General features: G+C 50.6%; 1 protein-coding gene across 8 annotated transcripts in view; it reads right to left on the bottom strand.

Annotated features, from left to right (window-relative positions):
* The window catches only part of APLP2 (amyloid beta precursor like protein 2), a 429,108-nt gene that overhangs the window by 103,839 nt on the left and 298,445 nt on the right, over positions 1-26,824 (bottom strand). For all 8 annotated transcript variants that reach the window (XM_069614142.1, XM_069614144.1, XM_069614143.1 and 5 more), the window contains one exon: positions 17,972-18,100. In XM_069614142.1, the coding sequence (XP_069470243.1) occupies positions 17,972-18,100 (129 nt within the window). The remainder of the gene's footprint in view (positions 1-17,971; positions 18,101-26,824) is intronic.

Genomic DNA, 26,824 nt, shown 5'->3' on the forward strand with positions numbered 1-26,824 from the left:
CATCCCCAACAGTCATATGGCTTTGCATGCGGTCACCTCGTGACTGGCTACATAGTGAGGGATCTAGAACCGCATGTTTTGAACCCTTTCGTTGGAAGGCAAGACAAGGCCATCTTTGGTCCCAAAAACGGTTTGACTTGGCTGGGGTCGACTCTAGTTGATCGAGAACCCTTGGCTGAAGAGGAGATCTACCGTTTTTTGTGCATTTGTTAGGCTTGTTCTGTACCGTTCCTGTTATGAACCAGTCCGAGGTAAGGATAGACTGGGATGGACTGGCTGCACAGGTGAGCAGCTACTACCGCCAGTACCTTTGTGAATACACATGGAGCAGAGGCAATACCAAAGGGAAGAACCTTGAACTGATAATGGGTGTCCTCTATCATGAACCTAAAGTACTTTCTGTGCGCTAGCAACATTGAAATATGAAAGTTTGCATCTTTCATATCCAATGTGGCAATGTAATCCCCTGCAGCAGCAGAGGGATCACCTCCTGCAAAGTTGTCATTCCGAATTTTGAAGCTTGACATTTGTTCGCTGGGCGCAGGTCTAGCATAGGGCACATGGCGAGATACTTTATGGGTACAAGGAAGTACACTGAATAAATACCCTTGTTTACCTGGTGAATGCGGACGACTTCTACAGCACCCTTTTCCAGAAGGATCTGCACCTCTTCCAGCAGGATTTGCAGGTGTGCTGTGATGGGTGTCTGCTCTTCGGTGGGTGGCATAGTGGTGGCCGGTGGAACTCTATGCAGTAACCGTGGGCAACAGTCTTTAACACCAACTGGTCTGATGTGATTCCCCTCCCATGCGTGGATGAATGACGACAAACATCCCCCGACGAGGGAGGCATGGAAGGGCACCCAAACCAGCGAGTCACTTTGAGGTGGAGGTAGAGGGAGCCTCTTGGAGTAGAGTTCCTGCCTCTACGTTGAGCTCTCTGCTAATATTGGCTGTTAACAGATGAGCCTTGGGGTACTTCCAGAGCCATAATGACCAGGGGGAGACCGGGAGAAAGATTGACCACGAAACGAACAGCGAGAATTGGAGCCTCCTCGCTGGTGGAAGGGCTTGGCCGAGTGATTTCCGCACCTCATACCTTAACAGTCTCCAGGGCGTCGTCGACAACCTTGCCAAATAAGTGAGTCTTCAACAGGTTTAATTAAACAGAGAGGTCTGAGTCTCTGGTTTGAAGCCAGAGTTCTTCAGCCAGGTGTCTCTTAAGGATACTATCTTGGTTTAGAGTACTTCCAGCAGTCTCAGCTGCGTAGTGTTCTTTAAAATATTATGGAGCACCATAATATTTTACCACCAAAACTAACTTGCAAATTGCTGGCTGCATTACCACTGTTTGTTGCCTTTATTATTTATTTGTCATTTATCTGTTTCTCTGCTTCGCACTTTCCACCTCTCCCCCTTTCATGCACTTTTCCCCTCCCCCTCCCCCATGCACTTCAGCGTTCTCAATGTCACTGGGCCTAGTAAGATCGCCGTTTTTGTTCTCCCTGTTCCCCTCCCTTGCCTTGTCACGCTCTGAAACACTTGTGTACGAGCGCGATAGAAATAAAATAATCAACCTGTCTGCCCTCAGTAAGGACCACCAGCAGGCGTGATAGCCTGTGTTCTGGGACCTCTTGAAGGCCTTCCGGGAGCAGGCCTCATTGGACGTTGCTCTAACTAGCGAGGAGTCATATTGTTAGCCATTCTGGTAGAATAGGCCGCAGAAGTAGTAATATGTTTCCCTAGGGCATAAAGTGGTTTGCAATCTTTATCCAGGGGAGCTTCGGCTGTGGATAGTGGAACCCCTACCCTCTTTCTAGTGGTTGTAACAACCAGGGAGTCCGGTGTGGCAATGCCTTGTATATACATAGGGTCAGATGGAGAGGGGTGGAACAATTTCTCAACCCAAGGGTTGTCTGCCCTTTTGAGGGATGGGGATAAAGAAGAAGCTAGTCATCTCTTTATTGAAGTAGGAATAGCCCGACTAGTGGGAGGCTTCTCTGCGAATATTTTCAAAAAGTCAGCATCAGGGGCTGCCTCATGTTTAGCGATCTCAAAACGATCTGCGTCTCTTTAGGACGGCATTAAATAACTCCCACAGGTGATGACTGCCTTTGTTGAGATGAAGCCTGTGGATCTAGACAAATGTCCGGGGTATGTGTGGGTAAAAGCCAAGGCCCAGTCTGGGTCCTGGTCAGCTGTGTCCTGATCAAAAGGATTGTCCTCATATGTCTCCTCCTGGTTCTGAGTAATCAAAGACCTCCTCTTGGTGGACTGGTGTATGAATGGGAAGCTTCTGCAATTTGTGAATGGGGCAGGAGTCGTCCTGCCTAGGTCTCTTGGGAGTAATAGGTTTATCTGAGAAATCTATAAATTGGGCCATCGTGTTCATAACATTCTCAAATCCCTGCCTAGACCGCAGGGAATACGCAGAAGGGTCTGGAGGTGGAAAAGGCTGGTCAGAAGGAAGAGAATTTCCTGATACAGCCTTTGAGAGGCTGTGGGGCTTCAGAATATTCCTCGAGAGGTGGTGCCCCCTGTGTTCTGCTGCTGAAATAGCTGCGAGACTATCGCATATTTTCGGCGGCTGAATGCTAGGTTTCAACGCGCATGCTGGCGCATTGCAGTTGACTCCACTGAAGCCTTAGGAGCTTGCGCGCCCTTGGACAGCGTGTCCGCGACCGTGTGTTTCTTTTGCAAAGGGGTGTGGGGGGGGGGGGGAGAACGGGACCCTTCTGAGGGGAAAATCGCTGCATGCCGAGAAGCCTGTTGGAGGGTACCGAACAACGAATGTTAGGCAAGATTGTTTGTAGTACCCTGTGGGAGACTGCACCAGCCTTGTTCTCTTGGCACTAGTTAACCCAACCTTTGGTATAAGGAACAAGTTACTTACCTGTAACTGTTCTCCAGCATGGGTCTGGCATGGATTCACATGCTCATGAATATTCCGTCGTCAGGCTGGGAATCCTCGGTAAAGGAAAAAAAAAAATCAGTATCAGTTTTGTTTCTGATCTGTCTTTCTTAGCAGTAACCAATCACTGATCTCTGGGTCATACTGCCCCCAGCCAATGACTGCCCTCTCCCTAAGCCCCGCCTCTGACAGCCATCCTCAGATTTGGTAGCACGCAAAGTGGCAGTCTGACCAAGTGAAGAGCCGCAGAGGGGTAGGCGGGTGGGTTCGCATGTGAATCCATGCCAGACCCATGCTGGAGAACAGTTACAGGTAAGTTGTTCCTCCTCCAGCATGGGGTCTGGCATGGATTCACATGCTCATGAATAAAAGAATACATAGCAGTACACACATGCACAACCACGGGAGGTGGCAAAGGCTCAACATTAAGCATTACATCCAAAACTCAACATTAAGCAATTCTTACCTCCTCACCCGGCTCACCTTAGGCGAACAGGTTGCGCAGCACTGCTTGGCCGACCCTGGACTCCTCCCTGGAGTCCCGATCGACGCAGTAGAATCCTGTGAAGGAGTGCGTCGACCTCCACGTAGCAGCCCTGCAGATATCCAGCAGGGGCACACCAGACAGGAACATCGTGGTAGCAGCGTTCGCTCTGGTTGAATGGGCTCGGACGGCCAGGCAGCAGTTGGTTTGCCAACCGGTGACAGTGCATGATGCAGCCGGAGAGCCATCTGGAAATTGAAGTCTTCGAGAGAGCCTTCCCTTGATTCACAGACCCAATGTTCACAAACAGCTGTGACGTCTCCAGAAAACTCCACGTGCGGTCCACGTAGAACTTCAGCACTCCATCTACATCCAGCGAGTGCAAAGTCCTCTCGGCCGGCGTCGAAGGCGACGGGAAGAAAACTGGTAACACCAAGGGCTTGTTGAGGTGGAAGTCTGACGGCACCTTGGGCATGAAGGAGAGGTGCGTCCTCAGCACCACCGTCATGTCATGAAAAGTCAAGAATGGAGGTTTGCAAGATAGGGCCTGGATCTCTCCCACTCGTCATGCGGAGGTGATGGCCACAAGGAACGGTGTCTTCCATGACAGGAACTTCAAAGGCGCCGAATGCATAGGCTCGAATGGGGCCCCCATGAGCCTGGTCAGCACCACATTAAGCTCCCACGCCGGGGAAGGAGCCTTCACCGGCGGGAACGATCGGAATAGTCCCTTCATAAATTCCTTCACCAGGTGATGAGACCACAGGGACGCCCGTCGCGTAGTCCTGGTATATCGGGAGATGGCAGCCAGATGTATTTTGATGGAGGCATGAGCCAGTCCAGCTTTGGCCAGCAACAGTAGGTACGGCAGTACTTGAGGGGCCGTAATCCGCAGAGGGTTAATCTTCTGTGAACGGCACCAGACAGAACCGCTTCCACTTATGACCGTAACACTTGAGAGTTGAGGACGCCCTGGCTTTTGCAAGAACCTCTCTGCAGTCAGCCGGGATATCGTACCCTCCAAACTCTAGTGCTGCAGGAGCCAGGCCTGCAAGTTCAGTGACTCCGGGTTGTGATGAAGAATGGCGCCTCCTTCTCTGGAGAGAAGATCCGTGTCCGCCGGCAGCTGGACTGGTGGGGACGTTGACAAGTCCAGAAGGTCCGGGAACCAGATCTGCCTCGGCCACGCCGGTGCGACGAGGATCATTCTGCACCTGGACTTCTTGAGCTGGTTGATGAGGCAGAGCAGCAACCGAGGGAACACATAGAAACAGGCCGTCCCAAGGGAACGAGAAAGCATCGCCCATGCTCTTCGGCTGCGGGAAACCGTTGGCGAACCTCTGGCACTTGGAGTTCGTCGCCGTCGCGAAAAGGTCGATCCGGGGTTTGCCCCATCGTCGAAACAACCGATCCACCTGGTCCTGATGTAGTTCCCCACTCGTGGCATGAGCGCAGCTCCCTGCTGAGTGAGTCGGCGATGGTGTTTTTTTATTCCTGCCAAGTGGAAGTGAACCAGAAACATCCCCTGGGCGACGGCCCAGTGCCACAGATCCTGGGCCTCCTTGGATAGGGCTGGGGCTCTGGTGCCTCCCTGCTTCTGTATGTAGAACATCGTGGAGGAGCTGTCGGTGAAGATCCTCGCCACTTTGCCCTTGAGGGACGGAAGGAACGAACTGAGCGCCCAGAACACTGCTCGGAGCTCCAGAATGTTGAGGTGGAGAGACCTCTCCTCCGGGAGCCAAAGGCCTCTTGCGTGGAGATCTCCGGTGTGGGCCCCCCCAACCCTCCAGAGAGGCGTCCGTCACTGTCTCCTGAAACGCCGGGGTCTGAAAGTCCGTGCCTGTAGTGAGGTATGCAGGGGTACACCACCATAAGATCGCCCGACGGAACTCCTCGTCGAGAGGGATCCTGTCTTCGAAGCAGCCCGTCGCCTGAAACCAGCGGGCGTCGAGGAACTCCTGTAGCGGACGCATCCGAAGTCTGCAAAGGGGTACAAGGTAGATGCATGAGGACATCATCCCGAGGAGGGACTTGATGGACCTCACCCTGACCACGTCCGTGGCTAGCAGGCGCCGCACCTTGCCCAAAATGGCCTTCGTCCTCTCCTCCGACGGGGAGGCCAATTGCCCCACTGTATAGAGCTTCGCTCCCAGAAACAGTGCTACTTGCGACGGAACCAGGTGGGATTTGGGGCAGGCGCAGCCGCGCCGCCACCGATGCCAGGCACTTGGTGAATACCCTGGGTGCCGACTTTAATCCGAACGGCAGGGCTCTGAATTGGTAGTGGCGTCCCTGAACCACGAACCTGAGAAACTGTCCTTTTAGAATGGGGATGTGGAAGTAAGCACCCTCCAGGTCCAACGACGATAGGAAGTCGCCCTCCTCCAGCTGTCCCAGCACGTGCTGGAGGGTGACCATCCTGAATTTCTGCGCCTTGATGTACTTGTTTAACCGACGCATGTCCAGGATGGGGCGCCAACCGCCTGTCTTCTTTCTGACGAGGAAGTACCTTGAGTACACTCGAGCCCCGGAGCCTCCTGGGGACGAGCTCGATGGCACCTTTCTTGAGCATCGCCCTTACCTCCAACAGCAATTGAAGGACGTGATTCTCCTTCCTGGCCACAGGAGGAATGTGAGGACACTTTTGGAATTCCAGCGAGTGCCCGTTGGCCAGGGTGTCCAGCACCCAACGGTCTGTGGAGCTGGACTCCCACACGCTGACTAACTTAGTCAGCCGGCCTCCCACCGGGGTGCTTCGGTGGGGGCCCGACGCCACACGCAGTTCAGTCTTGCTTGGAGGAGGCCTTGCCGCCTTGGCCTCCGTGACGACGACGTCGGGATCCCCCTTGCTTGCCGCGACCTCTGTAGGCCTCCTGGGACGAGCAGGGCCGCCTGGTGGTATGTAGAAGAGCCACCGCTGGATCCCTTGGAGGCACCCGGTCTGCCTCCGGAGCTCCGAAAAGGGCCGTCGTCGTTGAAGAACCCCTAGGGCCCGGGCCGTCTCCGAGTCGGTCTTGATGGCCTGGAGCAATTCGTCCACCGTCTTCCCAAAAAGGTTGTTGCCGTCAAACGGCATATCCAACACTCTGGTCTGGACGTCCTGGCGAAAGTCCATCGCCTTGAGCCATCCTCGTCATCGGAGGCAAACCCTGTTGCCCAGTTGGCAAAATCCGGTATCGGCAATGTCCGTTGCCACTGTTATGGCGTGATCCGACGCCACCTCTCCTTCCTGCAGAATTTGTAGGGCCTCCGCCCTCTTGTCGTCCGGTAGGAAGTCTAGCAAGGGAGCTATCTTGAACCAAAGCTCCCTGTCGTAGCGGGCCACGATCGCTAAGGCATTGGCCGCCTTAATTGTCGCCGACGAGATGACTCGTCGTCCCATGGAGTCCAACTTCTTGCTGTCCGGCGGGGAAGTGGAAGTTGAAGCCACCACACCCGCTGCTTTCTTCTTGGCCGCTGCCGAGGCGACAGAGTCCGGCGTGGGCTGGGCCCTGAGGCACAAGGGGGCGGCATCGGGGACTCGGTACTTCTTCTCGTACCCGTCCCTCTTGGCGGGTGTCGTGGAAGGGTTCTTGAGGATAGCCAGCCCCTCGTCCCAGATGTTGTCGAGCAACGGCACCGCGAGGACCATCTTCCTCTTGGCCTCTTGTCGTTGGTAAAGAAACCCTTCCTTTTTCTGTTCTTCAGGACAGAGCTGGAAGAGTTCGGATGCCCTGGTTATCATGGCGTGAAAGGAGCCAATTTCGTCGGGTGAGAGGCCCGAGGGGGGGGGTGGGAGGGGGGTGTAATAGGATGTCCGTTGTGTCATCGCCGCCGTCGCCCTCCGTCTCAGTCGCTGTATCCGTCGCCGTATCCTCTAGGGTCCGGCGAGGGGGATGAGGTGTCCACAGGCCTCGCAGGCACGAAGGGAGGAGCGGGGTGGACTCTCCTCCGCTTGTTCGGAGGGCTTCCCGACGGGCCTGGTTCTGGATCCTCCGTCGGGGTCCGTGGTAACCTCATCCTTATCTCAGTACAGAAGGATGGGATCGCCAACAAAATGGCAACCGAGCTATCCTGGGGCTCGGGTAGTGGCTGCAACGGATGGGATGGCTGCTCCACTGGGCCCTCCTCGTCGCCATCTTTGATCACATCAGCGGGAACCGTCCCCTGGGATCGAACCTTCTCGAACTTCTGGTTGAGGCCTATGAACCTCTCGTTGAGGCCCTTCCAGGTTTCCACCAGATCCTCCTCAGAGGCTGATTCCGAGTCTGTAATGGCCACCGCCCCGCCCCGCCCCCCCCCCTCCTCTTTTTCCGCCGGGGTCTTCACTGGGGTCTTAACGATGGGCTGGAAAGAGGATTGCCTCTGCGGTGGCAGGGATACTCTGAGCCCAGAGGCCGTTTCCACTGGCGTATTCTCAGCCGGCTTCGCCAGAGTCGCAGCGACCACTTCAATAGAGGCCTTTGCCGGCTGGATCAAAGCCCTCACCACTTTAGGTGCAGTCCTGGGCCTTCGCCTTGGGGGGAGGGTTAGCGCCTCGCTCCCCTCGGGTCTCTTCGAGATCGACCGGGGCCGCTCCAGCAGCTTACCCGGGTTCTTGGACTTTCTTTTCCCCGAACCAGAGCGCTGGCTCGTGGTTGCACGTGCCGGGGAGGTTGCGCCCTGCCTGGCAGCCGAAGAGCCCGACCTTTCAGTACTTGGCCTTCTGTTGGGCCCCCGTCGCCGGGGCGCCCGCTCAGGACTTAAAAGCCCACTCAGACTATTTCTTCGCCTTCTCACCTGCTGTGCCCTTTTCCAGCCAGGCGGCGAGGCGGGAACGACGATCTCGTTTGGTCCGTTCCGAAAGGTTCTTGCAGAACGCACAGTCCTTCTCCACGTGCGTCTTGTCCTCATGAAGGCAGTAGAGACATCGCAAATGCTCGTCCTCCTTGAAAACATTTTGTAATCTGCATCCAGGGAAGCACCTGAACAGCTTGGATCCGGGTGTCAAGCTTCCCTTGTCCTGGGCCATGTCCGTTGAGGTAGGCCGCAGATCTTCCGGAATCCTCCAAGAAGCGTAAACGACGTAAAATTCACCCTTGAGGGGTGCAGAAGAATTCCGAAACGGGTCCCCGTTATCGGAAGTAGAAACGGTGGAGCTTGAGGCTCCATTAAACCAAAAGAAATGAGAAAATCTCCTGAAAAAGCATGAAAACGCAGCAAAAACTAGAGCGCTAAAGCACGAAGACTCAACACTTGAACATGCGGTAAAAATCTGAGGATGGCTGCCAGAGGAGGGGGCTTAGGGAGAGGGCAGTCATTGGCTGGGGGCAGTATGACCCAGAGATCAGTGATTGGTTACTACTAAGAAAGACAGATCAGAAACGAAACTGATACTGATTTTTTCTTTACCGAGGATTCCCAGCCTGACGACGGGGAATATTCATGAGCATGTGAATCGATGCCAGACCCATGCTGGAAAAGCATGTACTACACAAGTTGGTAGAGTGACTGAGCAGCCAGGCTCATCTCAAGAGGGGTCAATGTGAGCTGTAGGATTATTACACAGTGACAAGTATGCAAATAAAGACTTACACTCAAGGTTTCTTGATTAAACAATTATTTGTCAGTTGAATAAGCCTTTTTCAGAAGGTGGCAATATATACGCAACAAAAAAAAATATACTTCCAAATAGTTTCTTTAAATCAGTAAATATCCATTTGGGATGGCACACAGATTCTACCTACACCCTGAGGTGACTTAAACAACTAGGACACTGGACATTAATAGATCACTGGTACATTTAGAGCACTACTGAGGTTAGTGTCAGACAAACAATGAGGGAATAAAACAATGGTTAACAAATATTCTTAAGCAGCTAAGTACTTTTTGAACCTGCCAATGTAAAGTAAATTAACCCTTTCCTGGGGGAAAGGCAAAACACAGTCAGAGGTAAGAAGAGTCTTTCAGGGCGCCAGGACAGCCAATGTTATTTGAGCAAAAGTCTAGGTGAGCTAAAGCACATCTTGCAGGTAGGTAAAAAGTATTGCACAATGTTTTACAATTTTTTTGTATACAAATGAAATCACTGTAGCACCACAAGCTGGGAGGCTTGTAAGGGGCAAAGCTGCAAGCAGCTCTGCAAAAGCAACCAAGACAAGTCTCAACTGAGAACTAGCAAGGCTAAACGACAAGAGGCAAGTCCCCTTAGTTTTACAGTACCTTTGGTTAGAAGAAATTGGCTCCAGCTGGCTTCTGTTCCTGTGTAGGTTTTCAGATCCTGTGGTTCCTGGGCTTCAGTCGTGGGGACAACAGGGCGGACGTCTGGAGACTCCTGCACTACAAATTTAAAGGTCAGCGTTCAGATCAGCAGCATTTCACGGTTTCAGCTCCTCGTAATTAGCACCACCATGGTTCTCAGATACCTTAATGGACTTTTCTCGGATCTGGGGTCCAGCACTCTGTTGAGGTGGCTCAGGCTTTGTCAGTCAACTTCAAGGAAGTCTGGAGGATCTTACTGGAGCTCGGGTCAGACTTAGACACTCCATTCTCTCCCTGGCAATCAGTTCCTGCAGCAGCAATGGAAGTACAGCCAGCTTTGAGAGGATTTCCAGATGAGCTCGTCTTGGGGTCGATTGGTCCCACTAACCCAAGGCGAGAAGTCGTCCTTTGAGGTCTTCTATAGTCAATGCGAATTCAGAGCGCCAGCACAGCAGCAGGGATTCACCGGGAAAACCAACGGTTCAGGAGTTGCAGCAGGCGTCTCTTCCAAGTTCTTCTTCGGATTCCTTCGTCCATTGGTCGACTGCCTACCAAGCAAAAATCCTCGCCTTTTATGGAGGTTTCTCCCATTCATTTGCAGCCTAGCTGTCATTCACACAGCAGGGTGGCCGTCCTCCCGAGGACAGCACTCCAGCCAATCACCTTTGGTTGCATTCCTGTAAACAAGGAGACTAAGCAGAGGGAGACAGGAACCTCTGTGGCTTCCTGCCCAGCCACACGCTGGAGCCAGAGGTGGGCTTCACCAGTGAATCCCGCCAAAGACAAAACTAACAAAGTGACCGAACTTGGTTTGGCGCGCAGAGTAAATCTCAAGAAGGACCTTTCCAACAAGAAATGGCGAAAAAAAGAAGATTGGGGTCATTTTGACAAAATGGGCACCCATGGGTGCTTTCCTGTAGCTGCAATTGCAGCTCGCAGTAGAAACACAATGGTAGGAAAAGGTAAAGCACTGCCACGAGCCATTAATTGTAGAAAGGGTAACAAAAATGTTAGACGAGAAACTAGACAAAGGGGATACTAAGTAACCCCTCCAGCACCCTATTTTAAGATGGTGTGTGCTGGGTCTAGAAAATTACAAAAAGTAAAGCCAATTTCATTTTACTGCTCTTGGAAACAGTTCAACCAAAAGAAGGCATTTAAACCTTTGGGAAATCTGAAAGAGACCTTTGCAACTGCAATGAAGGTGCCGGGTGTCACAATGTAAAGATGCCTATGGAGTTTGTAAGACTTCAAAGTCACAAAGAAACAAAGTCCAAATCAGAGAAATACATTAGTGGGACAAAGGGGTCTCTCTCCAGGTTAGAAATTAAAAGTCCTAAAGTCCAGCAAAAAAAGAGCTAGGGGTCTCTAAGGTAGAAGGGAATTAGGGAGAATTTCCAGAAATGTGCTAACAACTAGGTTCAGAACACACCAAAGTTTTCAGTGGGCCTGTTGGCGTTATGCGCTTCAACATGTCAGTCAAGGAGGCCTTAGGAGTTACGTGTTTGGGCTTAGGTGGGCATGTGTGTGCCCTTGTTACTGGGGTGTGAAATCCCCATAACAGAGCCAGTGGCCTGTGTCAGGCCAGGCAACTGGGACCTGGAGGGTTCCGCAGAAAGGTTGATTGCTTCCAGGTCGGAGCCATGGCTGCCGCTGGAGTCCTCGCAATCCAAAGCGAAGGCGCCAATGGGGGAATGACTTTCGGCCTGCATGGTGTAGGCCGCCCACCGTTTGGTCTGCCTGTCCTTTAAAGTCTTGGGAAGAAAGAGCTTGCAGGACTTACAAGACAGCTAGTTGTGGTCTTGAGGTAGACACCTATTGCAACAGGTGTCCTTCCAAGGGAGAATTGCCGTTACGCGACAGACAAAATTTAAAGGGCGTCCTCTCCATAGAAAAGGTAGACGGCAGCCAGACCAAATAAGGGAAGGAAAAAAGAAATGCATTCTTGAAAAAGAATAAACCCAGGGCCACACTCTCCCTACTGTAAGGGCCTGGGCGGAGGGCTGAGGCCAAGCAGTCGACAATCAGTACACAAGTTGTCGAGCAGCAGTGGATGTCTTTGGCGGCAGGAAGTCCATGAAGCAGTCGTCGAAAAGAAGTAGTCAGGAGACTAGACAACCGTAGGTCATGGGACACAATATTGAGCAATATTAACTCTTGCGCGCTCCGCATAAGGCAATCAAATAGTTGGATGGAAAAAAACTCGAGGGACCTAGACGCGCGAGGGATTTTGACTACACTACATGTCACGTTAGGGATAGTGTTACAGTCACACAAATGTCGACTTCCCCTTTCGATCTTCGAAAAGAAAGATACAATACCCCACGATTACCACTAGAGGTCGGACTATATGCACAGCATGCAATTCTAACCTGATTCACACGCATCAGAAATGTGAGTTACCTGCAGCACAGGAAGTAAGACTGGCGGCAAAGACCTGATCTGGCGAGAACTTGTTAAGGAAATCTGGGGTTGAAGGTAGAGTGCAAACCTGTTTACAACCAGCAACAAGCCTTGGAAAGTTTGAATATGGCAACCATGTTTTGTTGTTTAAAAGGGATCCAGGTTTTTGTTTTGATGCAGAGGGTAAATTAGACTGAGCATTCCTACAAGGGTGAGTGAACCTGAAGTAATAGCTAGGATGAGTTCTGAAGCAAAGAAGCAACTTGAACCTCTGTAGAAGTTGTGACGGGGCAACAGAGCCAAGATCAAAATGGGTTCTGCAGACACCAACCTGCTCCTCTTCCCAGCAGCAACCATGAGCAGTGCTCCTTCCACTTGACCAAGTAGGGCCCGCTCGGATAAAGCCGCCAAGTCCCCACTACCAGAAACCTTAGAGATTGCCCTTCATCACGTTCCTGTTCTCCAGCCTTTTCATGGCAGAAGACTAGTAAGTGGTAGAGCTTATGGTTACTAAACACTACCTTTATCCCCTTAAGTGCCAAGGACAAGGTATCTTGTCCTTGGAATTCCATCCAGGGTGCCATGAAGAGGTATCTTGTCCTTGGAATTCCATCCAGGGTGCCATGGACGAGCTAGCTCGTCCTTTTTGGCACTCTGTTTTGAGCAATCCCTGCAAAGCAGGAGCACTGAAAACAGTAATCCAACCCTCGGGCTATGTGAGGGGGAGGTCCCCCCTCACTGCCCGGGGGCTGGATTACCTTCAGTTTCACGTCGGCGTGCATAAAGCACGCCGGCAGGAAAGTAATTTTCACTGTGGCAGCCATTTTTATGGCACTAGCCACCAGGATTTATTTTATGGAAAAGGAAGATGGCCCTCTCCCCCTCACCCCAAGGGGAAATGGGAGCACCCCTTGTAGCATTCCCTGGGGGCAGATATCTGCTCTTAGGAAGGGGCATCTGACCCCAAGGAGGGCTGCATGAGATGCCCCCCCTGCATTTGGTGTGGGGGTGGGCAAGAGGGTCACACCCCATTACATTTAGAAAATGACCTGGCGGTTTAGGGTGCCCCTCAACACCGAACCCCCCTTCCCCCCCTCCCCCCCCCCCCCCAGTGCAGCCTGCCATTTTCAATTTTTTTTCTCTTTGTTTACCAAACTTGCCTTGGTGCAGAGGGGCACACTGGCGTGCCAATCTGGCCCCAGGGTGCCAAAACCTTACTGCCCCACCCACTGGGGGGCCTGTCCCACACTTTTTTGGTGGCCCCCCCAACCCAAATGGAGGGGGGTGTACCTCACACAGCCGTTTGTAGGAGGCCCAAGGAGGCCTGCAGGATGTGCCCCTGCCACCCATTTGGGGGAGGGGGAACCACAAATAGTGGGAACAGGCCCCCCCAGTGGGTGGGGCAGTAAGGTTTGGGCACCCTGGGGCCAGACTGGCACACCTGTGCCAAGGGGAGTTGGGTTACCAAAGGAAAATGGTGGACTGCATTTTAGGGGGGCTGTGGGGCACCCCAAACCGACGGGGCATTTTCTAATGGGAAGGGGTGGTGACCCCCCTCTCCCCACCTACAATGGAGTGGGGGCCATGTCATGCAGCCCTCCCAGGGGCCAGATATCTGCTCCTAGGAAGGGACACCCGAGTCCAGAGGGGGGGGCAACCCCCCCTTATCTGCCCCCAGGGAGGGCTACATGAGATGCACCGTCCCTCCAACTGGGGTGGAGAGGTGCACCCACCCTTCACATTACAAAATTCCCTGGCGGTGTATGGTGCCCCTCAGCCCCCCCACAGTACAGCCTGCCATCTTCATTTTTTTGGCACTGAGGGGCACATTGGTGTGCCAATCTGGGCCCAAGGTGCCTAAACCTTACTGCCCCACAAACTTTTGGTGGCCCGCTCCCCCACCCCAAAATGGAGGGGGGGGGGGGTTTACCTCAGGCAGCCGTTTGTAGGAGGCCCAGGGGGGCCTGCAGGAGGTGCCCCGCCACCCATTTGGGGCCAGATTGGCTCACCAATTATCAAGGGGCATTGGGTTACCAAAGGAAAAAAGTGAAAATGGACTGCATTTTGGGGGGGTTGTGGGGCACCCCAAAATGACAGGGAATTTTCTAATGGGTCAGGGAGGTGACCCCCTCATCCCCCACCCCCAATGAAGTGTGGGGGCCATGTCATGCAGCCCTCCCTGGGGCAGATATCTGCCCGTACGAAGGGGCAAATGGGTTTTCACTTGGGCAGGGGGGTGAGGTTCAGTAGACCACCGGAGATTGCTTGCAAGAGGGCTAAGGGGGGGCATGCTTGGAACGTATCAATTTGTTTTTGCTGGTGTGACCGTAGGTAACATGTTTTTTGTTTTGTTTACAGCTTTTTCTACGTGAGTAGCTGCAACGTTATGCGAGTACTGTTTTTTATTATTCTAGGGGTGGGTGAGACTGGGGCTGGATTGTTGGTGATGTGGGTAGGAATGGGCCGTATGGGCAGATATTTTGGTGGGCTGGGACATAATTGCAGGGGCAGGCCACAAATTGCACCCCCATGCCAGCAGAACATTGGTGTTTCCCTGGGAGCGGATGCCTCCCATGTGGGCTGTCCGTCTGCAAGCCCAGGTTGCAGCTCTGGCTGTGGTAAGTTACAGGTGTCACATCCGGGAAGGAAAGGGGATCCTGCCGGGGATCCCTGGAGCTGCCACTGTGCTTAGGGGACGGTACAACATGTCCAAGGCTGGGGACATCACCTCCAACCGTCCTGGAGTTGCGGCTGGGCTGCATTACAGCTTTTCCCTTCTGGGAGGTATTGGCACACTGCCGGGACTCCCTGGTGGGGAGAAGCTGTAACGCAGGCCAGCCAGAGCTCCAGCAAAGTCGGCGGTAATATCCCTGCCATTGGGCACCCTTCTCCCATGTGGGTCTTTGGCGGTGCTTGTGGGTAATGCATTCTGGGGAGATTTGCGCAAGTCAGACATCTAGTCCCACGGGTGTCCTCTTTTGGGAAATGCATGGGGTTCCCTGTTTTCCTAGCTGGCTTCAACACCCGAGGCCCAAATCTGTAGGTTGCCCACACAAACAAAATGTGCTGTGCCGAAAGGCTTGTGGTTGCCAGCGGGTTACCCTTTTCCTTTTTCGCCCCGGTAGGTGCACCCACACATGAGGTACAGTTTTTGTCAGGACACCTGTGGGAAGGCGGGAAGGTGGGACATCTGTTGGCAATGTGTTTCGTTGAGTGGACAGAGGTAAATGTCTCTGAACTTGGCTGGAATTAGGACAATTTGAGGCATTTCGCTCGGGCCACCCACCGAAACACACCACCACATGGCCTACCTTCCCACGTACCCACACGTGTCCCGATTAACAGTACCTCACATGTATGGGTGCACCTACCTGGGCGCCAAGGGGAAAGCCGAAAACACCCCTAAACCCCGAGTCTTTCCCGACAGCTGAATTTCACGATTTTTTCAGACGGGCACACCATACAGATATGGGCCTAGACACCCTAGGCCCAAATCTGTATGGTGTGCACATGAGTCAAAATCCTGCAATCCTGCTGTGCGAAAAGAGTTGGGGTTACCTGTGTTTTCGGCTTTGCCCTTTGCGCCCTGGTAGGTGCAACCACACATGTGAGGTACCGTTTTAATCGGGACACCTGTGGGAATGCAGGACGGTAGGCCATGTGTTGGTGGCTTGTTTCGGTGGGTGAGCCGAGTGAAATGTGCGGAAATTGGGGGGTTTTTGCCACATTTCGGACTTTGCCGGGGTTTCTGGGTAATACATTCTGGGCTGATTTGTGCAAATCGGACCTCTGGATTCCCACAGAAATGCATGGGGTTCCCCGTTTTCCTTGGTGGCTTGGACACCTAGGCCCATATCTGTATGGTGTGCGCGTCTGAAAAAAATCGTGAAAATCAGCCGTCAGAAGAGACTTTGGGTTAGGGGTGTTTCAAGGCCTTCCCCTTGGCGCCCAGGTAGGTGCACCCACACATGTGAGGCACCGAGGGAAGGTAGGACATTTGTTGCGTTTGTGTCGATTTCATAATGTTTCGACCCATTTACTAGTGCCCTTTTTCACACAACCCTTTCATTTCCCAAATGTGCCCTACACTTAGTCGCTGCTTTATGCAGCATACACTTTTGTAACCTGCACATGTCACCTACCCTTGAAAAGGTCTGCCTGGGCCCTTTCAAAAAATGTATGCTTGCCGTTGCTCACCACATTGGTTTTCCTGATTTACACATGCTAATCCGCCTGTTCAGGCTGCAAGCATAAAATTCCTGTGTACCATGGCTCAGTGTTTGGCTTGTGGTAATGCTGGTTTTTTGAAACACTACAAAAAACGTGTGCTTTAACTGCAAGAGTTGGGGGAATGTAGCAGAGCATTGTTTTTCTCAAAATTCATAGTAGCCATTACCGTACTAAGTCAACCATGTCCATCAGATACCTTCTGTTGGTAATTTACCTGCTCCCCCCCCCCCCCAAACTATGGCATTTTACCCTACCTAGTTGTTGCCCGACCTGCGCAAATCACCCCTTCCTAAACTTGGAATTTTGTCTACTTTTCAGAAATGTATGCCTTTGTCCTCCAATTCGGCTTTCCTACCCTTTTCTTCCATTCCGTCCACGCATGTCCAATTGGCAAAAATGGCCAAAATCGCCTACCTCACAAAACGGTTGATAACCACATCAAAATCATTTCTTACTCAACCTATTCTTGAAAGCCAGGGAATTGGGGAATTCAGCACAGCAAACCATTTGTTCCTAGATCTTACAAGGAAAAGAACTACAGGCTTCTTTGTACATCATTTTATTAGCACTTTTTGAAAAACCCTAAATTTTCCCCCTTTTTGGTCATTTTCTCTCACCCCCCTACATCAACTTAGGATTCCTGGGTGGCGTTATGATAGCCTACATATGAAAAAAATGGGGCCTAATTTGGCAGAGATCTGTCATGCAACAGAAAAGTTACAAGGCATTGAATGGCGACCTACCGAAATCACCAAAAAAGACCTTGGCACTCGGGGTGGGGGGACCCATGGCACTTAAAGCGTTAAGGATCAAAGGAGCTATTTGACCGCATAGACCTTTAACTTTCAAAACGAATGCTCATCTTTAATAACTCAGAGGCTTTCATATAAATGCAAGCATGTACCTATTGTTGTCAAACTGCTTAATTGATTGCTACAGAAGAGTTTTATTACAGTTAAAATAAATAATAACTTAGTAACTTGAGCATCCTTGTTGCCCAGCTGCAAGTGGACCCTTCACTCCCCCGGTGACCTCGCTTGGCAGCGTTACACTTTCTGGAAGCTCTTCTTTCTACAAAAATTGTACTCTATCATTCGTATAGTGTCTTTCACCATTGGTATGGTGACAATGCGCTGTAGGTTGAACACCCTCGGGGACCGAAGTCCAGGCATGAGTGGAAGAATTTGAGAGTGCTAGTACGGGTGTGTATAACAGCCAGTACGAAGCTATGAAGGGGAGGCCAAGTGCCTGCTATCCACCCATATCGAGCCAGCATGTGGACGGGTGGTGAGAGGCAGTCTACATGGGGTATGCAAAGCCAGGATAGTAGTGTGCAGCTATTTATCAAATTCTTGCCATGAATAGCTGCATTCTTATGGCAGATGTGTTGTCCCAAGTGCTTTGGAGTGGTTTATGATGGCAGATGCATGAGGTTCTGCGGCCGTGCCTTTGGCTACAGTTCCATAACCATAGAGTGCAACTTGTAGTAGGACCCAAGGGATGTTGCTTTCAGCAATAACTGTGCAAGTACTGCAGACCGTAGGCTTTCACTATGGAACTAAACTGCTCACAATCACAACTAAGAGTCCCATTTATTAAGACTTGCGATTAGAACCCCCCACCACCCCAAACTCGGACGCAAGGTATTTCAGCAACACAGACAACCACAAAACAATCCAGGACAATGCACAGCAAACATCACAGACCACATTACTGAAACAGTACCTGAGATTTCATCTGGGCAGCTTTTTCGGGATCCACGGCCAGGACATGCTGGTAATGGCGGATGGTGTGGAGGCGATCTTTATTCTCTGCACGTACATACCGCTTCAGGGCTTGCAAAATACGATGAGCCTGGAAAAGAGGGGGGGGTAAGAAATTGCAGTCATGGGTGGAGCAAAAGGTCATGGTAAACCTATAATGGTCACTGTTAGGCAAGATTGTATGCAGCACCCTTTGGGTGCACTACAACAACCCTGACCTCCTGGCAATAGGAACCCAACCTTTGGTATAAGTCTGTACTACACAGGTTGGTAGTTTGGTCGAGTAGCCACGCTCATCTCAAGAGGGGTCAATGTGCGCTGTAGGGGAGTTACAGAGATTCAGTGGCAAGTGTCCAAATAAACACACAAGTTTTCTGGATTAAACAATTATTAATTTGTCTGTCAGTTATAGTAAGCCTTCTTCAGAAGGGAGCAACATAAAGCAACACAAATATACTTAAAAAAATACAGTTTTCTAAATTAGTTGGTACCCATTTGGGATGGTTCATAGACCATACCTACACCCTCAGGTGACATCAATGGTTAGGGTGCTGGGGACATTAATATATCACTGTTTGCATTTAGACTTTCTTAGGAGAGTGTGACAGAAAAGAGGGATAAGAATAAAACCTGCAAGGAAGGCAAAAACACTTAAACAGGGGAGAGCAGAGCCATTCAGGAAGCCAGACCAGCCAAAGTTAAGTTAACAAAAGTCAAGGTGAACCGAAGAACTTCTTGCAGTTAAGTAAAACATCTTTCACAATGTTTTAAAAGTCTTGGTAGAATAGAAGAAATCAAAGTAGGGCCGCAAGCAGATTAGGCTTGTGAGGTAAAGAAGCTGATAGCAACTCTACAGATGCAACCAGCAAGTCTCCAACGAGGACAAATGGCTACACAACAAGAAGTTCTTAGACTTTACAGTATCTTTAGGTTGAAGAAAAAGTGCAGCAGATGACTTCTGTTCCTGTGCAGCTCTGCAGATCTCGCTGTTCCTGGGCCTCAGCCGTGGGGACAAGAGGGAGGACGTCTGGGGACACCTGCACTGCAATGGGACGTCACCGCTCGCAACCGGAAATCTTCAAACAAGTGGCACTTCCGCGTTTCAGTTCCTCGCGTCTACCGCAAATAGCAACACTGTGGTTCCTGGCTGTCGAGATGGGCTTTCCTTGCGTCTGGGGTCCCGCACTGCACTCCGTTGAGGTGGCTCAGCCTCGGTCAGTCCTGCTTCCTGAGAGTCCAGAGGATCTTCCTGGAGCTCTTGGCCAGCTTATAAGCAACGCACACAAACTGTTGTTCCTCTCCCTGGCTAACCAGTTCCATCAGCGACGGCAGTGGAAACTCGACCAGCTTTGAGAGGATGTCCAAATGGCTTACTTTTGAGTTGATGGGACCAATCAACTCCAAGTGAGAAGTCGTCCTTGCAGGGGGCTTCTCTATCGATACAGCAGCAGGGCTTCACTGGGCAAACCAATGGTCCAGGAGTTGCAGGTGTCCTCTTCAAGTTCTTCTTTGGATTCCTTCGTCCAGTGGTCGACTGCCTTCCAAGCCAAAAAGCCTTGACTTATGCAGCTTGCTCCCATTCATTCCAGCGTAGCTGTCAGTCACCCAGCAGGGTGCTGTCCAGCCGGCCAATCACCCAAGAGTGCATTCCTGTCTCCTAGGAGACTAAGCACAGAGTTGCAGGCACGTCCCTCGCTTCTAGCCCCCGCCGGACACCCTGGAGCCAGAGGCGGGCTTCACTCGTGAGCCCCACCAAAGGCAAAATGAACAAAGGGACCAAACCTTTTCACAAAGAAATGGCGAAAAAAAGAAGACTGGGGACATTTTGACAAAAATGGCACCCATGGGTGCTTTACTGTGGCTGCGAACGCAGCCCACGGTAAAATCCCATAATGGTATTAAAAAATAAACTGTCACCAACCATTCAGTGAGGAAAGGGTAACAAAAATGTTACATGAGAAACTAGACAAAGGGGATACTAGGTAATCCCTCCAGCACCCCATTGTAAGATAACTATCTGTGCTGGTTCTAGAAAGTTACAAATGTAAGTAAAGTCCATTTCACTTCACTGCTCTGGGAATCAGTAGTTTATCCCAGACAAGGTATTTAAGGTCCTTTTGGGAAATCTGAAAGTCTTCCCTGTGGCACTGCACTGAAGGTGTGTGACAATTTAAAAGATGCCTATGGAGTTAGTCAGACTCCACAACCAAAAGAAACAGTGCACAAAATCACATTAAAACGAGAGTGGGGGGAAAAAAGGTTTCTCTCTCCAGCTTAGAAAAATCAAGACCTCAAAATCCAGCAAAGTTGCTGGGGGTCTCCAAGGTAGAGAGAATTAGCACATTTCTGAGAATTCTCCCTAACAGTCACTATTTTTACAATGGCTAAACCCACTGTGCTATACTGGACCTTCCTACTACGTGGGACTATACATTATCAGAACACCAAAAAAGGCCCATGGGCAAATGTTACTCCTGTCCTTCTCCCCTCCTAGAAGAGTTTCAACCAAATAACTCTTCCAAAAGGGATACAATTCCTTCCAAAATGCAAATTTCAAATTTTATCATACAATTCAAAAGCACAATACAAGAGCATAATACACACCATATTTCACAAAATTACAATTCTTAAAAAATCCAATTGTCAAATTTGAACATCAATTCATATTAAAAATACTCAATTGTTCTAAAACCATAGATACACAAATAATGTACTTTCCCCACTAATTTGCAGGTCAATGTGACCTGGTACTGCACAGCATCGGCCCCTAAAATGAAAATCTACGTTCAAGACACCAGGGATGCGATTATTAAAATAGAGGGGCTGGAGTTCAATCCCATTAATGACCTAATATGTCTTGACATCCAGTCTTTATACACTAATATTCAGCAAAGGGCAACCCTAGAAGTAGTGGAAGAGATGCTGCTTAAACGAGAAGACTATTCTCTGGTTAGCAATCCATGACTTTATGGTGCACAGAGTTCATTTTGACAAACGGAATTGTCCCATGAATTCAAAAAAGTTATGTCCAAATTGAAAGTACTGCAATGGGGGCGGCCATGCCTCCTAATCCAGCAAATGAATACGATGACATGTTCGAAAATACTGTTGCGCCGCGCAGAAATCAATCCCTACAGAAAGAAAACAATCAAGTGGTTAAGAATCTATGATTTGTTCATGGTTTTGAAAGGGAATATTGGTGAAGCCAACATCTTTTTACAATGGCTCAACGGCCAAAATGACAATGCATTACTTACCGTAAAAGCATTTCTGATGGTTGTATCTGCTTAGATTCACATGCTGTGCATAGGTCCGACATCCAGTGGTCACTGCGGAGTATTGCATTTTGTTTTTCGTAGTCGAAAAGGGGACGTCGACAAGGCGTGTCTGTAACACTATCCCTATAGTGACGTGCGTTGTACCCACAATCCCTCACGCGTCGAGGTCCCTCTGTTTGTATTTTTCTGCCCTGAGGGAGCCTTCTAGACGTGAGTGAGTACAGAAAAGAGATATAAAAGGAAGTCTATGTTCCTTCCATCCGAGCGGGGAGGAAGGGTGGGCGCATGTGAATCTAAGCAGATACAACCATCAGAAATGCTTTTACGGTAAGTAATGCATTGTCTTCTGATGTTTGTTAATCTGCTTAGAATCGCATGCTGTGCATAGACTAGCGAGCAGTACCCGGAGTTGGCGGTGGGTTATGAGAAGGAACAGTAGAGAAAAGATGTCTTAATACTGCCTGTCCCACCTGGGAGTCAGATCTTGAGTGTGCATCTAGACAGTAGTGTTTTGTAAAGGTGTGCACAGAACTCCAGGTAGCCGCTTTGCAGATGGACTCAAGGGGAACCATTTGCAATGAATGCTATGGATGCCCCAGTGCCTCGAGTGGAATGTGCTCTTGGCTTGAAGGGTAGTTCTCTCTTAGCAAGAGTGTAACAGAGTGATGCATTGTACAATCCATCTAGATATAGTGGACTTAGAGACTGCATCTCCTCCTCTTCCTGCTGCCACCGAGACAAAGAACTGATTAGTCTTTCTCAGTGATCTGGTTCTTTCCATGTAGAACATGACAGCTCTGCGTACATCTAGTGTATGCAGACTTTTCTCCCAAGTTGGAAGGGTTTTGAAAGAACGTTGGTAGTTCTATAGATTGGTTTACATGAAATTTAGAGATGAATTTTGGTGCAAACCTTGGGTGTGTGCGAAGAACCACCTTATCCTTGTGAACTGATACGAAGGGGTCTAATACAGAAAGAGCCTGTAGTTCACTTACTCTCCTAATGGAGGTGATAGCTATTAGGAAAGCAGTCTTAAGAGTGAGGTATTTAAGAGTTGCCTTGTGCATGGGTTCGAAAGGAGTGCCCATGAGTCTAGAAAGTACCACGTTTAAGTCCCATCCGGGAGCTGGGCTAGCTATTGGGGGGTGTATTCTCTTTACCCCTTCCATGAAGGCCTTTATAACTGGTATCTTCCACCACGACACTTTAAGTTGGGACGTGGTGTATGCAGAAAGTGCCGCTAGGTGGACTTTAATGGAATTAAACACTAGACCTGAATCCAGTAAATGGGTCAAGTACAGAATAATGTTAGTGGCAGAGCAGTCAACCGGGTTGATGTTCTTACTTCTACACCAGATGACAAATCTTTTCCACTTGCTAGAATAGCAGTGGCGAGTATTAGGTTTTCTGGCTTCCCTGAGGATGTCCATACATCTCTGAGGGAGATGTAAATGTCCAAATTCTATGATCTCAGGAGCCAGGCTGCTAAGTTCATGGTCTGAGGGCATGGATGCAGTGTCCTGCCCTTGTCTTGTGACAGCATGTTGTACGGGCAAGGAAGTTTCATTGGGGGAGATAGGGACATCTCCATCAAGTGAGCGAACCATGGCTGCCGGGCCCACATTGGGGCCACTAGTATCATGGTCACCTGCTCTTGGTGCATCTTGTGCACCACCTTGTTGAGGAGGGGAGTCGGGGGAAAGGCGTAGACAAATTTCCCTGACCATGGAATCAACAGACCGTTCCCCTTGGACTGGTTCTGGGGGTACCTGGAGGCGTAACTTTGGCATTGTGAGTTCTCCAGGGTTGCGAACAGGTCTATTTCCGGGAAACCCCATTGCGTGAAGACGTTTAAGACGATGTCTTCTTGCAATTGCCATTCGTACTCTTTGGGTAGGGGGAAGTCTCTGCTGAGTTTGTCTGCTAGCAGATTGAGTTCCCCTGGTACATGTTGTGATAGTAGGAACATGTGTTTGAGAGCCCACTTCCATATATTCTGGGACAGCTTGGACAGTCCTGGAGAGCGAGTGCCCCCTTGCTTGTTGAGATAGTACATGGCTGTGGTGCTGTCTGTGAGGACCATCACTGTCTTTCCTTGTAAGTGTTCCTGAAAGGCTTTCAGTGCTTTGAACACTGCTAATAGTTCCAGCAGGTTTATATGTTTGGATGCTAAGCTCGGAGTCCACACTCCGTGAGCAGTCCGATGGGATAGGTGAGCCCCCCATCCTGTAAGGGATGCGTCTGTGGTTAGAGTGGCTTCCACTGCGGGTGTGGCAAAAGTTTTCCCTAATAACAGGTTTTCCTTTGTCCACCACCGTAGCGAGAGAACCAAGGCCTGCGAGACCACCACTAGATCGTCCCATTGTCCGCTGGCTTGACACCACTGGCTGTAGAGCCACTCTTGCATTGGGCGCATGCGCAGGCGCGCGTGAGGTACCAAATAAATACATGACGCCATCATCCCTAGCAAACGCATTGCTTTGCGTACCGTAACCTCTCGACCTGCCACATAATGGGGGATCTGAAACAGCATGTTTTGGACCCTCTCGTTGGAGGGGAAGACGAGGCCGTCCTTTGTTCGAATTAGAGCCCCTAGGAATTGTTTGATTTGGCTGGGGTCCAAGCTGGACTTCTTTTCGTTGATGGAGAAGCCCAGTTGGGACAAAAGGTCTACGGTCTTTTGGGTATTGGAGAAGCATGTTTCGTAAGAATCCCCTGTTATGAGCCAGTCGTCGAGGTACGGGTAAACCGGGATGGATAATCTGCGCAGGTGGGTCGCTGCCACTGCCAGTACTTTCGTAAATACCCTTGGTGCAGATGCTATCCCGAAGGGTAGTACTCTGAACTGGTAGTGTTTGTTCTCTATCTTGAACCTGAGGTATTTTCTGTGCGCTGGCAACATTAAAATATGAAAGTATGCATCTTTCATGTCTAGTGTTGTCATGTAATCCCCCTGTGATAACAGTGGGATTACATCCTGCAAGGTTACCATACAAAACTTTTGGGGTTTGACAAAATTGTTCGCTGGACGCAGATCTAATACAGGGCGCATGGTTAAATCCTTTTTGGGTACAAGGAAGTACACTGAATAAATACCTTCTGTTACCTGCGATAGGGGGACAGCCTCTATAGCTTCTTTTTTCAGTAGCTCTTCTACTTCTTGAAGAAGAATAGTGAGGTGTTCCGGTGTCATGCGCCGGTTCCGTGGGGGTCTGTATTTTGGGGAACCGTTGAATTCGATGCAGTATCCGTGGGCTATGGTGGATAATACCCAGCGGTCTGACGTTATTCCCTCCCATGCTGAAAGGAACGATGTTAGCCGGCCCCCGAATCTTTGGGTCATTTGTTGGTATTGGGCGTGGGGCCTTTTGGACTGGAGCCGTGCCCTCTTCCTTTGCCACGACGTTGGCCTCTTTGACTGAACTGGGTGCTTTGGTTAGAGGGCCAGTTGGTAGCAGAGTAAAATTGTTGTTGGCTTTGCTGCTGGCGTTGGCCACGAAAGGAGCGTCTATTGCCATAGCTGCGTCTGTTGGGTGGCCTAGAAATTTGGTCAAGAGTCTTGATGGTATCAAACTCCTTCTTCGCATGTTCTAGGGCCTCATCAACTGCTTTCCCAAACAGATGTGTTTGCTCTATGGGCTTATTTATTAGGGAAGCCTGGGTTTCTGGCTTAAATCCCGAATTGCGCAGCCAGACATGGCGTTTGAGAAGTATTCCCTGAACCAGGGAACGTCCAGCTGTCTCTGCAGCATCCAAGGAGTTCTTTACGATGCCCTGGTTTACAAGAGTTCCCTCTGATATAGTAGCCAACAGGCGTGAACGCAGGGGTTCTGGTGCGTCCTCTGCTTCGCTGCGCAGCTTGCTCCACTGTGCATCTGCGTAGCTAGCTAATAGGGAATTGTTATTCGCAATCCTAGTTGAGTAGGCGGCGGAGGTCGTGATTCTCTTCCCAAGTGCATAGAGCTTTTTGCCCTCTTTGTCAGGTGGTGCCTCACTAGTAGATAGTGGTACCCCCGCTCTCTTTCTTGCGTTAGTAACTACCAGAGAGTCCGGAATAGAATGTCCCCTGATGTACAAAGGGTCAGAAGACGAAGGGCTGAAGAGCTTTTCTATCCGAGGGTTGACCCCTCTGACTAAGGCTGGATTGGAAAGGGAAGGAGTTATTCTTCTCCTTATAGAAGCCAGGAGCGGAATGGACTGACTGGGGCTTTTTCTTTAATAACTTTCTACAAAGTCTATGTCCGGAAGAGTCTCCCCTGTGTCTATTTCAAAATGCGCTGCTGCCTTGCGCAATAGTGCATTAAGAGAAGGCTGGTCATCTATGGGGGAGGTGTTCCCAATAGGTGAGTCCTTGGGGGGAGAAGGGTGAAAGACATCAGGGTCTGAGTGCACTGATGGGGATTGCCAAGGCTGCACTGATGGGGAGTGCCAGGGCTGTGAGGTAGCTGTATCTTCCTCAAAAGCTCCTGCGCTAGTGTAAGGGTCTTCCTCAAACCGCTCCTCCTCATGTTCTTCCTCTCCACCTAAACACTCCTCATCTTCCTGGAGGTATTGCTCCTCTTCAGTGAGGTCATATGCATCTGTAGAAGGGGGAAACAGCTTAGGAATCTTGACCCTAGGGTCATCCTGGGTCCATTCTCTTGGTCTTTTGGGTGTGGGTGGGTTTTGGCTACCCAAAAACCTCTCCATCTTTTCCATACAAGAATGGAGTCTTTCCATGGTCTCATGGGGAACCCCTGAATAATCTAGAGGGGGGAAATCAGTGTTATCACCTTCAAAACGCTTCGAACGCTCCCACAACGTCGACGAAAGGTTTCCGTCGCCCTCAGAAAAAGTCCTCCGGTAGTTCAGAAGTGCCTTTAGATGAATGGGGCAGTTCCTGGCTACTCGTGCTTTTTCGGCGTTTCTATTTCCTTGGGTGCGGTATTCGACGTCTGTTTCGTCGTCCGCTTACGTTTATCCTCGGAAACAATTCTCGCCAGACTCTCGACGACGAGTTCGTCAGTCGAGGGTTCTGGAGTCGGCGTTGCCTGCGCTGCGCGTTGTTTTTCGACGGCCGCTCTATGGAGCGTTACGTCGGATGTTTTTGAGGTAGCGCCCGTGTTAGATGAAAGCCCAATCGCTGGTCGCGGCTGCGTTTGCGGGTGGGGCTTGAGACCCTTGCGGTCTGAGGTCGACGCCGGAGTGCCCTGCATCCCCTTCGGCGCTGGTGGATCCTTCGTCCTCGACGAAGAAGAGCCGTGGGTTGTGTGCTTAGGCCTATGGGGTCTGTGTGCGTCCTTGTCGCCGGGGTGTGCATCCCCATAAGCAGGGCGTGAGCCGAGCCCGTCGGGGCCGGGGACGGACGTCGAGGAGCGCGAGCGCTCCTTCTGGGGGTTAATGACTTCCGTAACAGACGTCGAGTTATCACCCTCCTCGTCACTTTCTGTAACAGCGGCAGCGGGTGAGGAAACTGACTTTGACATAGCGTAGTCCGCCCACCTCTTAACTTTCCGTTCTTTAAGTGTTCTTGGTTTCAAGAGCTTACAGGCCGCGCA

Source organism: Ambystoma mexicanum, chromosome 9 (assembly GCF_040938575.1).
Source record: "Ambystoma mexicanum isolate Mex_15411 chromosome 9, UKY_AmexF1_1, whole genome shotgun sequence".
Classification (NCBI taxonomy): domain Eukaryota; kingdom Metazoa; phylum Chordata; class Amphibia; order Caudata; family Ambystomatidae; genus Ambystoma; species Ambystoma mexicanum.